At 36.4% G+C, this 14,623-nt stretch overlaps 1 protein-coding gene across 2 annotated transcripts in view; it reads left to right on the top strand.

Annotated features, from left to right (window-relative positions):
* The window catches only part of LOC132951457 (mucin-17-like), a 67,343-nt gene that overhangs the window by 40,379 nt on the left and 12,341 nt on the right, over nucleotides 1-14,623 (top strand). For both annotated transcript variants that reach the window (XM_061023280.1, XM_061023279.1), the window contains exons 3-4: nucleotides 7,221-7,333; nucleotides 14,412-14,471. In XM_061023280.1, coding sequence (XP_060879263.1) covers nucleotides 7,225-7,333; nucleotides 14,412-14,471 — 169 coding nt within the window. In that variant the 5' untranslated portion in view covers nucleotides 7,221-7,224. The remainder of the gene's footprint in view (nucleotides 1-7,220; nucleotides 7,334-14,411; nucleotides 14,472-14,623) is intronic.

Below are 14,623 nucleotides of genomic sequence, written 5' to 3'. Positions count from 1 at the left end.
ATATACCGTGCGGATTGGGTCACTGCACTTGTGCGGCGGCGGGACAACGGAAGATATCTGCACATCCTCATATAAGGAAACCCGACACCGTCGTATGGTGTTTTTTTTCTTCTCGATCCACCCCGAGGAATTTTCTCCCCCCCCCTCCCACACGTGCAGTCGTACAGTTGTACCTAGAATAGTATATAATAATATGTATTTTATGTTTGTCGTGTACATCATTTTTATCGCTTTTTAATCGATATACTATTTTCGTTTACGGCGCTGCAGAGTTTACGTTGCCACACGAACAGTCTCGAATACGCGTTGTATTATACCTACTCACATTATTATATTCACACGATTCGCGGTGTTTACTCGCGAAAATTCCCGTGGGGCGGCTCTCTCTAGTTGTCTGAGTTCACCGGAGTATAAAATAATATATTAAAATATAATTGTCATCAACAAATTTTGATTTAGGTTGTTTTCGTTTCCACGACATGTCGACCATTATGTAATAATTTCTTTCAGACCTTGAAAAGTTCATTTAAAATATGAAGTAGTTCACATAAGCATGAAATAATCAAGTTTGAACTAAGTTCATGAACTCGTTCGTTGTCGTAAAAAATGTACTCGTTATGGGTGGATAGGCCATTTTTTATCTACTATGACAACTTAAGAAGGACTCCACACCGAAAAAAGCATGTCGCTTTGTCGCAAATCGTATTGTATTTAAATGTAATACTGACTATAATATATAATATTATATAAACACAAACTAATTTCATAAAATCAAAAATTTATTCATTATTTTAAAATAATAACATAATATTACCGAAGTCGATTAACGATTGTTTTCCTGTTGACATATTATAACCCCTCTATAATGTAGATACATAACATTAGTAAAATTTATGGGTAATAATTCAGACATTCGAAATATATAGTACAACAACAACAAAATATAATGCACATCACCCCTCGCGGCCGTGCCACCGGCCATCACAGTTGTTGATGTCGTAGTGGTGCGACGTCGAGGCGGGCCAACAAGAAATTTAGTATATTATGCTATAGTTAAGAATAATAATATCATCTATTACGTTTATTTGTGAATATATAATAATAATACATAATACATACATAATATTCATCTGTGATCAGTCAAACTAGGTACGAAAAAGGTCCCATTGCCAAAATGCATCCATGGAATAATCAGGCCCACGAATAATACCATTGTCTGGTTCAAGTTAAACTGAAGTTATTCTCGAGTATAAAATAAATCGTTCTGTTTGCAACAAACGGTTGGTATTACGTCATTGCAGTCGCTCACTCGGAGATCCGATATATTTTGCACGGTTTTCCGCAAGAAACTTATGGCGGCGTTTAATGCATATTTTCAACTTTACGAAAAAAAAAACCTAAACAGTAGATATACCTACTATAATAATATAATATAATACATGTGTGAATACCGCGCTTCATAAGTACATACACAGACACACACACACACACACACACACACACACACACACCGAAACACATTAAATATTACCATTTAACGTATATTATTATTATCTCATACGATCATCACATGGTTTCAGCGTTTTTAGTGTATTGACTATGTGCTTATGTGTATAATATATACGTGGAACACGTTTCTCTATATATAGATAACTGGTACTATATTAAAATGTGTGGTATATGTGTGTAATATTAAACTCTCGAGTAGAACGCGCGTTTATCTACAAAAAAAAAAAAATAAGCGTTTTGGCCAAAACGAAAATCGTTAATTTATTTTTGTTATTTTTTTTTGCGCTGGACGAATTTACGACGACAGCACAATGATTCGTATATGCATTATAATTTATAATACAATATTTTATACGAAAATCGTACGATCTAAGATATAGTAATATAATGTTTAATATATTATACTATATGTTATAATGCATTATGTAAATATGGAAATCAAATTTGGCGCGCGTGCCATCAGCCACATATTACAGTAAAGCAATATAGGTACAACACTTATACACTATACACAATATTATAATATTATAATACCGCACACGTAGGAGGAGTTTCTCGGTCTCTCTCCGTCACTCGCTCTGCAGTATGTCCGCCCGATAGGTAATGACTCTCGACGCATAAAACAATACACGATAACCGTAATATTATTATGTGTGCAACACTCTCGGACCTAATAATATTGCTCGTGTATTAAGTATAATCATTATCATTAGTTATGATACGTGTAATACGTGGAAACGTGTTATATTATATTAATATGCCGCATCCTTGCGCATGCCTTTTAGTGCGCAAATCCATTATTTGATATTTACGTCGATCACTCTCTCGGTCCTCGGATATAATAAAAAAAAAAATCCCAACCGCCGACGACGTGACGCAGACATCTGCAGCGCTCTAAGCATATACCGTAAACCTGTACGATACCCATTACCCGGTACTCACCGTATATTATACATAATAATACCATCGTGTGATCCATGATTCAAAACGTACTTTATCGTCGTCGCCGAGAGATGGCCTGAGCACGAGACCACCGAGATGAACCGTTGGAATAACGGGACGAATATGTCGAGAGGAAAAAAAATTAAAGCCCGCACGACGTACGTTTTCTTTCGAGTTTCGATCGAAAATTTGTCGAATAACCGCCAAAGGCAATAAATAACATAATATCATAATATATTATCACGTTTTCGTGAGTTACGAGTCAGCTGCGATGTACATATACGGCGACGTATAGCGATTGTTCCCTCCCTCTACTCGAACCTTTTTTTTCTGAATCGATTTATACATTTACATCGAAAAACAAACACAGAATTCTGTTGCAAGAAGATGTTCCTTTTTGAATTCTCCAATCGTGATTATTTTAGAAATCACCGTGAAGTAAAAACATCGTGGACGATACTAAGGTCTATTTGTCATTTTAACAAAAAGTTAACCTTATTGACGGGTTTGAAAACATGTCGATCTCCTCTTACACTCCTCTCATTTTTAACGGTCGCGACTTTAGTTGACAACGACTCTTTGGTTGTTAAACAGTGATCAAAAAGAGACGCGTTAGAACAAATTTAGTTTTGTTTTTCGTGAACACGAATTATATATGTTATTCGGATGGTCGCCTGCCGCCGAGACGACGACCTTGCCGGTCGGCCTACGGACGGCGCCTATTGAACGAGGTGTGTGTATATATATATACATGCGGTGCGGATAGAAAAACGAAAGCAGAATCAATTGTCCTCCCGTAAACGGACGGTCGTCGTAACTCAGACGTAGAAAAAAAATATATATATCATAAAATAAAAAAAACCATCGTGTACCGCCAACGACGAGTGGGTTGAGCGCCGAAAACAAGTGTTCTCGATATATATTACGACGGCGGCGACTAAACAGGTGGTTTTTTAATACATTATTTTGTTATACGCGTATATACATACATAACATATGGATGCTTAGGTACCCACGCACGCGTGCCCATCTCAACGTACGCGCGTTTATATAGATAATACATAATATAAAATACGCTATTTACGACACATCTAACCTAATAAGTAGATATTATTATAAAAATATGTTTCTATTTATAGTACTGAAATATCTACGATGTGATGTTCTTAACAGCTATCGTTATTTTGTGCCTCGTGGGCATCGCAGCATCCAGTCTCGACATGTCTGGCGATGGGGATACGTTTTGGGGATAACCACGAAAATATAGGTGCACGCCCTAAACGGCCGCGACGTCGTAATATACATTATACGCCTACATGAAATGATTTACATAATATTCGAGTTATATCATCAGCTGACAGCTATATAGCTATATATAATATAGCTTACCTACCACCTATGTCGTTTCCCGTGTGTGCCTAAGTCACACCGATGACGGATAATCTTGAATAATCCTGGATGAAGCTTCCGAAAACTCCTTCAGTTATATCAATATTGCTAAAAGATGCCAAAATTCGGATTAACAATAGAAAACAGTAGTTTTAAAATATCCGGAAAAACGATAAAATGATGATGAATATGATTGACTCGACGCGCTATAATCATAAAAATCATAATCATAGAATTGTATGCTTTTGAAAAAAATTGGTCGTAAACTCGTAAAATGTATGGGTTCATAGCCATCGGGTACGTCGTACGTGCGTATTATAATAATATTGCGAGCGAAGGAATTATAAATATGAAAAATAGTATCGTCTCGTTCGAAATACTGTTTACTACTACAACAGTGCTTGTACAATAGTGAATATTACGTTTTATGTATAATGACTAATGAGTAATGACGTAATACGCATATTATTATTATTATTATTACAATATTATTATATACCTACATATAATTTCAAATCGGATTGCAAACGGTGCATTATTATAACACATAGTACAATATACGACGGCGGCGACGACGAAGTTCCATTTCGGTTCCGGTAAGACAAATATTATAGCAAACGCAATACGCATTATACCTACGTCCTCACGGTTTACGATATATAATAATATAATCACCGTCCATCTCGTGCAGTCGTGCACCTATACATAATGTCTACTTATAATGCTTATAAACGCTCGCAAAAAACGATGCACGAACCGAGGACACGCGCAATTACGTTTGAATTGAAAATTTTAAGACGGATTTCCACGCACACACGAACATCCAATTTTCTGCTTCTTCCGCTATCGTCAATAAAATATTCAATATTGTTATTATTTTTAGTTATTATAGCGTCGCCGTCGTCGTCATTGCCTTCGTGTTTATGTATGGGCATGCAGCGATGTGATATGCAACTACAATAATTATAAACAACACATGTGATGTCGAGAGTTTAAGGACCTCGGTTTTTCTCGAATCATTAAAAGTAGAAAAAATAGTAATAATAATAAACGGACGCTGTACTACGTTACTCATATAATATTAAAATGAATAATATGCAAAAGGATACGTTATTTTTCTCTATTTAAAAAAAAAATATAACGATATAAATAATATTATGATCGTGTACGGGCGAGCGCGGTACCAATATTATACTATATATTAATTTTTTTTTATGTTTCGCCTCCGGACGGCGATGTATTCACGGTTCACTACCGCGGTTTACGCTTACCTACCATGTTATAACGAGAATAATATCGTACCTATTGCATAATATTATTATTATTATATTGTAACAGACCGTTACCGATTGAATCATCATCATTATATTACTCTTCCGTCGTGCCCAACGGCGGCCGACCGAGGGTCCAGACAGCCCTAGCGGGTCTTTTCGCGAATTCAAAATATTATTTATTACGTCCGCCTATGTACCTATGTGTGCTGCGACCCGTCGGTCAAAATATAACGTACCAATTAACCTACATTATAATATACTATATATCAATTTTAGCCTTAGAGAACCAAATTTAAAAAAAATAATAAATTCAATACAAAACTGCTAAGTCGAAGATGGCGATGTTCAACAGTCCCGGAATACAGTCTCGCATAAGCACATGATTACAATAATCACGTATGTAAACGTTTACATTTAGGCACTCGTAATTCGTACTATATACATTTGCAATTATTTAACTTCCAGGCTATTTAAACATTCCGGTTGAAATTAATTAATATAACACAGAAGTAGGATATTACAATTTCGTAAATACTCAGTACAGTACTATATACAGTACATTCTTTCCTCTTAGAAAAAATGTTTATAATAATAAAATTATATTATAATATTTTCTGTTTAGTACAATAGTACGATTATACTCCACAGATATGGTTGAATCGTAGGTTTATTTTTAATATTACATTTTACACAAAAACTATATATTAATACGTATCATAATTTATTTATTTAAAAAAAAAGAAGAGTGATGAAGAGTGTTAACTGATAAAGTAGTGCAATATAATACAATATTATCTCTTTAACAAATTCGACTAATGTGTACATAAGCAGCAGTAGTGTCAAAATCGTTACCAAAGTACAACAATATTATTTTATGTCATCCGTATTATTCAACCGCAGTTTGAATATCATTTTTAGCTAAATTTGTTTTCTGCCAAGTGTCTACCTGTCCGAGTCAACAAATATGTGTCTCTACTGGCAGACTTTTCGATAATTGATTTACACACTCTTCATACATTAGTCTAATTATTTATGAAGCTAACTATTTTGGGAATAATAATACACTGAGAATTGTTGGAAATGTTGGATTAGACGAGGAAATTGGTCGGTATTTAACGGGGGCTCGACTTTTTAGTTTTTACTATCGTTTCGCTCCGATCAAACGATTAACGAATCATATTCACTTACCTAATAGTTAATGTAGCATAAATATATTATTATAAATAATAATAATACCAATGTGACGCGATAGTCCCATTAATAATCACTATAATTCACTATAATTATTTTCGCTCATACATCGTCATCGTCGCAGCCGCCGTATATTATGTCCAATACATAAGTGATATATTGTATTATTAATAAATAATATAAAAATAGATATAAACGGCCGTTAAACCCGCGGTGACTGGTTACTGGTTAGTCCGGTGTGTCCGCGAGATGTAGTACACATAATTTAATACCTATATATAGATGTAGGTATGTATACTTACCCCTGCTTACATGCCCGCCATACTTGCGACCAGGCTTATAGTTTCACACACACACACCTGCTGCAGAGAGCAGAGTCTCATACGGTCATGGCAGTCCGATGCTGAAGCCGTCTCAACAACCTATAATAATAATAATAATAATAATAATAATAATAATAATGTAACGGTATAGCCGGTAACCCGCGCCGATAGAAAAGCACACCGCGTGTATAGGTAACTAGGTAAGAGGTATATCATTAATCATTATTTATAAATCACGACCGCGAAAATCGTAGTACAATCTACATAATATTATACGATACAATATTATAACAAAACCTCGAGAAATGTCTTTGCGCGTGCGCATTCCGCGGTCCACCCCGAGGGGACGTGCACAACGTTATTATCATCGTCGTCGTCGTCGTCATCATCGCGAGCTTGCATGCATAATTTAATATATTATTATAACGCGAATGCGATCGAAAATAGCACACATTAATACCGTATTGTCGATCATAATATCGCCCCGTAACCGGTTTCGACCTCGGCGTCGATACTGCACTGCAGTTGTACATGATTCCGTTTTTTATTTAAAATGTTTTTTTTTTTAAATTTTACCGTTTTTTTTTTCCAGGCCGATGCAACTAGACATGGCTCTGGGGAGTGCTGCTCCCACGAGCTTCCAACACCGCTGCGGGGTGACTGCGGCTCTCATATTGGTCGTCTGCGTGTCACTAACAAAGTCTGGTGAGTACCCGCACTTAGTGTGGTTTATATTATATATTATATTATACATATATTTATTACGGCTCCTGTATTGCGTGTCTAAAAAATGTGTTGTATAGGTACAGATTTAAATTTTTTTCCCATCACTATAACAACTGAAACTACAAAGGATAGTAAACAATTGAAAGCTTTTTTTCTTCACGATCTATATAGTATAATGTACGCAATAGTGATTGTTTGCACAAATCTGTTCAAAAACCCACCCGCACACAAATATCACGGAAAACCCATTTATTTTAACATGTATTTTTTATCTCTGCAGCATACGTGTTATAAAAAAATAAATAATAAAATACCAACCGTTTGTCCAAAGTTTTTTGTTTTTGAATGAGTTACTAAAATAATAATATATATATTATTAATAGGTATACCCAATGAGCATAGGTTTAATATTATGTTTATTCATGCATTGTATATGATTGTATATATATATATATATATATATATATATAATATGTATACGCGGATTGAATTGCGCACAAAACCCTGTTCATCCCGATATTGTTATTATTATTATTGTTGTTGTTCTAAACTATCGGATAAAGATTAATGTATTATGTAAATATTAAAATATGACATGACGTACTTACTTCGTCGACCGTTCGCACCCATCACAAGCACAACGATTGGTTGAAATTACTCGACACGTCTATAACCCATAATATGGTTGTGCACATATAAGTACCTATATTATACATAATATGATAAAATACACGAATTGTTTATTCTCGTATCCATACGGTATAATAATAATATACTCACTGCAGAGGTCTAGCCGACCAGGCGGCTCGCTCGTACCTACTTTGTTGTCAGCCCGCGACGGACATAAATTATATTATTTATGACTCGTTTATCGACGAGCGCGCGCCCGCCGCGGCCAAAGGCATTGTCGTCCGTTCGCACGGTCGTTTCGAAAAACAAACTCATCGGACGTCGCGTCAAATCAAAATCTCTCCGCTGTCGGTCCCCCGACCGTGTGCCGCGATGAATTATTCAGCGCGCCAACGACTTTGCCATTTATATAATATAATATCGACGGCGGCGGTGAATACCTGCAGCAGCAGCTGTGGCTGTGGCGAATGAGATTTAGCATTCAATCGCTTTGGCGGCGAAATGTGCGCTACAAGTTCGCCGCAAAGACGGACGCATAACATTAAAAACGACCGTCGTCGTGCGACGCAGACCGAAGGAGAGTAAAGGTCACACGAGTTTTGCATTTTACACGGTCGTCGCATTGTGCAGCGTGTAAACCGCCGCCCCGTTACGGTGATGCGATTAAGGGGGTGCGCGGGGGTGTCAGGGCGGGGGCGGAGGCTCAAAGTTTCCGCATCTCTCGTATACTCTAGGTATTATTTTACTTTTATGGTCCGGCTTGGCTGCCGCCGACGCCCGCCGCCCATTGTTTCGCTCGCGGTTGTCGTTGGATAATATAAGTACTACATAATATATTATATTATTGTATTATTATATAAACCCTTTTCGTATAAAGTGATAAAATAAATGTATATAGTATGAAATATTTCACTTTCGCCGCCGTTCTGGGGGATGAGTGCAGCCTATTCGCTGAGCGAGTCCTAAAGGACAATAGCACTCGGCCGGGAGTGAGTAAAGTAGTGGACTAAAACGACAGTCGGGTTATGTGGTACCCACCTTATTTATATACAATATACATATTATATGGTATAGTATATATAATCACAAATTATAATATAATTGTGCAGCAACAACGCAGATCCGCTGTAAAAATATTTACCGGTATACCAATAATTACCAGCCCTACAAGCAGTTATATACCACTTAATGTTCTTGTTATTACTCTGTCGTGCTCCAGCTATTTATTTATAATAAGTCTGAGCCGATTTCAACTAGTTATATAATAAATATGTAGCTTCTGAATTCAATCTCTGCAGTAATCACTGTATTATACAGGCATTGAGTATTTGATCGACCGAGTTGAAACATCATTACATTCATTCACCGACGTAGATATTATTATATCCATGTTATGTCGTGATGATGTCGCGTATACGACGACGGAATAATTGTGGACGAAAATACTGCGGTGGCGGCACGACACACAAAACACTTTCGTCTTTATTATACATGATAATAATAATAATAATAATAATAATGATGATAATAACATATTTTACGAGACATCGGTCGGTGTGAAGGACAGGCGATTACGTTGCCGCTGCAACTGCACACAATGCGGTCGTCCATTAGTTGCACCGAAGACCCGCGGGGCACAATAATCGGACATCCATGAACTTGGCCGTAAAACGACGTTTCACGCAGAGTTCACGATTCTCGCGTAATCGGTGCGCTCTGCCGACCCTCGATCATCACCACACCGGTGCAGCAGGGCACACCGCGTTCGTGCACGTTTCACATCACGCGTAGGCACATTATAAAAATGTAATCTACGACGCAGCACAATTATAATGGATACGCATTCAAAAAAATATCAAATCCCGCGATCGCAAGCGGCCGTTTTCGTGCGATCCCGTTTGAGACGAAAACAGACAAACCTATAAACGAATATTCGCATCTAGGTACATCGTCCGACGGCAGTTCGGATTATTATGGTATTGTACAGCGGGCGGACGACCGGAAAAACTAACCGCTTGCAGTCCTATATATAGCTGCAGGTTTCTACGAATAGAATAAATCACACACAGCCATAATTATTATTAATATCAATATAACTACTGTGAGAGCGGGCGAATAATGTCGAATGCAACAACGCCCAAAACGGCCGAACGAAAATATTTCGTAAAAACCACTGTATACACACGCGCATATTATGACATGATGACTTAAACTTATAGAGGTACCCATAATACACGACGTGTTTATATTATATACTTATGTATCATAATACGATTTAGAATCTGTGATTTTGCGCAGAGTATGCGGCGTATTATTATTATTATTATTATTATAATATGCTCGTGTTACGAAATGATCACACCGGCCGTCTCGTTTCCGCGGGGCGTTTCGCGTGTCTATATAATATAATATTGTAATATTATAACTGTTCAGACGTCCGCAAATGATTACACTAATATAGAGGTAATAATAACGAGTGAGTGCGACGGAGTCAAAATAATAATGTATGACCCGAATTGTTATTATAACATTTCGGAGGGAAAAATGGGTGGACGATAGTGCCGAAAAGCACATTATATTAAATAGTACAGCTTGTGCGCGTATATTATAATGCCGTGAGAAAATCCGCCGCGGACGGAAGTGTGGCCCGTGGTGGACCGTTATCATCGCACACATTATTATGCTATTACAAACGCGTTTCCAGAATAATTTCGCTAATGTAAACGCGCCGGCGGACAGCGACTACGGAGTCGGGGCGACGATGGGCGTCGAAAAGCATGCGTACAGCTGATCATATCGTCGTCTCGGGATAACGGGTCGCCGTGTGAGTTGTCCGCGGATATAACTATATACCTATAAGTACCTGTTGAGCGGCGGCGGCGATGTTATAATATAATTTTGATGATGCGCTGTTGACCGACCAGAGTTGTTGTGGACACGTCAACTGCTGCAGGTACATAAAACGCGATGAACCACGTCCTGACGAAGACGACGCAAAAAACAATACAAATAATGTTATTGTCAAAACGGGATATTGACGCACACGGCTCAGTATATCGTTATAGTAATATTGTATACCCGCTCAGTAAATAATAACCACCAATGCTGTGAGTTTGATGCACTAAACTGTCTAAAATGTGCGCAAATAACTGTTAAATAATATTATGCATGCACTTGGGCTTATACGTTAACAGTTATAGAAAAGTATACAGCAATTTTAAGGTTCTAAGACGTGCTATATTATAACATCCAAAATCGATTTATACAGAAATTGTTAATTATTAACAAAATAATATTTTAAAATTACTATTCTTTGTTAAAATAAAAATCAAATTGTTATTGAGATCGACGTTCATATGAAAATAATAAACCCGGAAGAAGTAATAGCAATGTTGTAAGGTTATAACCAAAAAGGAAACTCTATAAATTATTACAACATGAAATATGGGAAATATCAAATATGTTTAAGTAATATTAAATGTTGTGCAAAAAAAATAATGCACTCAGCCCCACTGTATATTATGATAATGATGCTGACACGGTTTTAAGAGTTTCCGAAACAGAGCTAAAAATCTAAACTCATGTATATTCCTATTTCCTAGGAATTTACGACATATGTGTTGTGTTATTTAGTGCGGACGGGACGTTATAATGTTTTATAAATATTACATGATTGTACAAAATTATGTGTTCCTAATGTAGCTATAACAGTAGTATATTGAAAAAGATTAAATATATTTTTTAGAGTTTAAAAATGAATAATATAGTAATATAGTATATATAAACGAGCTTAGGGGCTCAATTAGGGGCAGCAAAATATAATTTCTAGTGCCTATAGCCGTAAAAACGATAAATCCGTCATGTGTAGTTCCTATTGGTAATGATATACCGCGAATCTAATATATATATATATATATTCTCTATGTATAGTGTACCTATATCGGTTTATATTATATTATAATATTATATTGCATAGCACCGTCCGTTCGTTTCGGTCGAGTCTTGTGTATAATAAATTACGTATACCAAGTTCATTAACGCTTATATTTAAAGCTTAACGTCTCGGTCGGGACGAAAAAAAAACTCACGCCTCATTCGTGCGCGTCAACGTCTCGAGGAATTTGTGCGTTCTCTCCGCCATAGTATCGTGTCTCGGAACCGTCAATTACCGCGGTCGTCGTATCCCATCTGCACCACTACCTCTATGATTAGGTATAGGTGGTATAGCGGCAGTTATCGCGTGTGCGTATGCGCGTATCGGGAAATGCAAAATTCCGCCGCAGCTGCAACACGACGCGTCGAGCCCATAACATTATTATAGACTGCACCGATTTTCTCTCTCTCTCTCTCTCTCTCCCATTTTTCGTTTCTATCGTTATTATAATCATATTATTATCGTTATTATTAGGTATTCGTCTCTATTTCGAGACAACCGGTTCCGCGCCATTATACGGTGCGTACATTAATAGATAATAATATACGTGGTATTTTGAAGAAAAAAAATGTTTATCGCCGGTAAACTTCCGATATAGTATTATATAGCCGCTGATGACCGTATGTCTTATATCACGGGACGGCCATGGCGGTGCGAGTGGTGCCGTTAAACCTCGTTCGACCAGTGTCGTACAGGTATAATATAATGATACCTTCACGTGTAAGTACGTGGAAACTCCACGCGATTGTCCCACATCTGGCCGCGTGATCGGTCGATCGATCACCTCGAAAAATAAGCACGGTGCAGGTATATGGTTATACGCGTATTAGAGAGACCCTATATTAAACGCGCATGTAAACCGTCCGAAGATCATAATATACGCTCGGCGACGGATATCCCGATCATAGGAGGAATCCGTGTGAGATTAAACCTGCTACGGACCTATCGTCGGTATGTACTATATACCGTCCGTGCTTGCAAGATCAGTTGGTTCGATCGAATTCCATTTCCCATAAATTATAATATATTATATATTATTATATAGGTAGTTGCAGCGATCATTGTCGCAACTCGAACTCGTCGTATAGAATATACACCATATAATATATAACCATAATGGTATATAAAGGGTATGTATATACCTACAGTAAACATACGTAGTGATGTGATTTGGAATATGATATAGCGGTACCTATAAAATTGTATTATACACTGCAGTGTATGATATTATGTTCTACTTGAGAGGGTGGGGGGGGAGGGGAGGGGAGGGGATTGTTGGCGAGAAATAACTATTTTTTCGTTTAAATTGTTCCAAGTTTTGTTAAATTTTAAATTTAATTTTAGAAATATACACTTGTACTTACATTTTTAACTATTACCTGTATTATATTAGAAGTGGTAATGTTTTAAAAAAATATTATGTTTTTATGAAATTCTGATATTAAATTTAAAAAAATTATAATTTATAATCTTTACACTATATGACGTATATTTAACTAATCAAACTAATCTGTTAATTAATAAATAAGCTTATTGGTTCGTTATATTAATAATTATGAAATTTTAATTAATCATAATAAATTTAAGTAGTATTTAATAACTATCGATTATAAAATGGTGTTCAATTAAAAAAATTTAGATTTGAGACCTACTTTCAGAAACTTCAAAGTTAAGTTCACTAAAAAAAACCATTGATTATAGGTGAATGTTTGTATTTGTATTTTAACGTGATTTTTTGCAACCAGTTATCATTTTCCGAAAATTGTTGGTATTATACAAACAAAAAATTAAATATCGTATAAAATAGGGTGTTCTGTAATTAGCATAGGGAATTGGCAATTGGAAAAAACAATTCAAACGAGCAACTACAACTACTGTCAAATCCTCCAGGTACATATTTCCTGCGAGGTATACCTGCAGATACCCGCAATAGTCTATACCTACCATATTATAATATCTATCATCACGTTTATACCGTTTACTGCCACGACATATTATACGACCTGCGTCTCCACTAGCACACACGCTCGTTAATTCTATATCCCACAACTCTAAAACAGAGAAATAAAAAAATCGTCCGCACAGATAGGTAGGATTATTATTATGGACACGGTGTCTGGGGAACCATTGTTGTGTGCGGGGCGTGCGAAAACGAGATCGCGTTTAACGGTATAAACGATTATTATTATTATTGTTGTTTTTGTTTTTGTTGTCTGTTGTTGATATATTGTATCGCTGACCATCATTGTTTTTCAATAAAGGTATACGCACTATAGCGTTGTAGTTATATTATTATGATTGCATACTCACGCGGTATAGACGTTATCGTCGACAAATGTATTTATTTTTTTTACCTATACAGGTATCTACTTTATTACTACAACATTATTAGGCATGACCCTGGTTTAATGGTATTTTTTCCCACACATCATAAGAAGAACACCACATGATCCAAACCGATATAATAAAGAAAACGATTTTCTTGTGTTTCAGCTCCGACGACTTACGATGAAATCGAAGCAAAACGGACAGACCTGGCGGACTATTTTAATGGTAAGAACCTTATTTTTTATCGAATATCATTCTGTTACAAGCGTAGGGATTTTTTTTTTCACGGCGGAAACGAATTTCTAACAAGCAAGTAGCAACAACACGAGTTTGAAAAAAAAAACTCAAATAACATGTGTAAATAATATTAGACATGT

The sequence above is a fragment of the Metopolophium dirhodum genome, chromosome 8 (assembly GCF_019925205.1).
Source record: "Metopolophium dirhodum isolate CAU chromosome 8, ASM1992520v1, whole genome shotgun sequence".
In the NCBI taxonomy this organism is placed as follows: domain Eukaryota; kingdom Metazoa; phylum Arthropoda; class Insecta; order Hemiptera; family Aphididae; genus Metopolophium; species Metopolophium dirhodum.
This window is presented reverse-complemented; position numbering and strand designations above follow the sequence as displayed.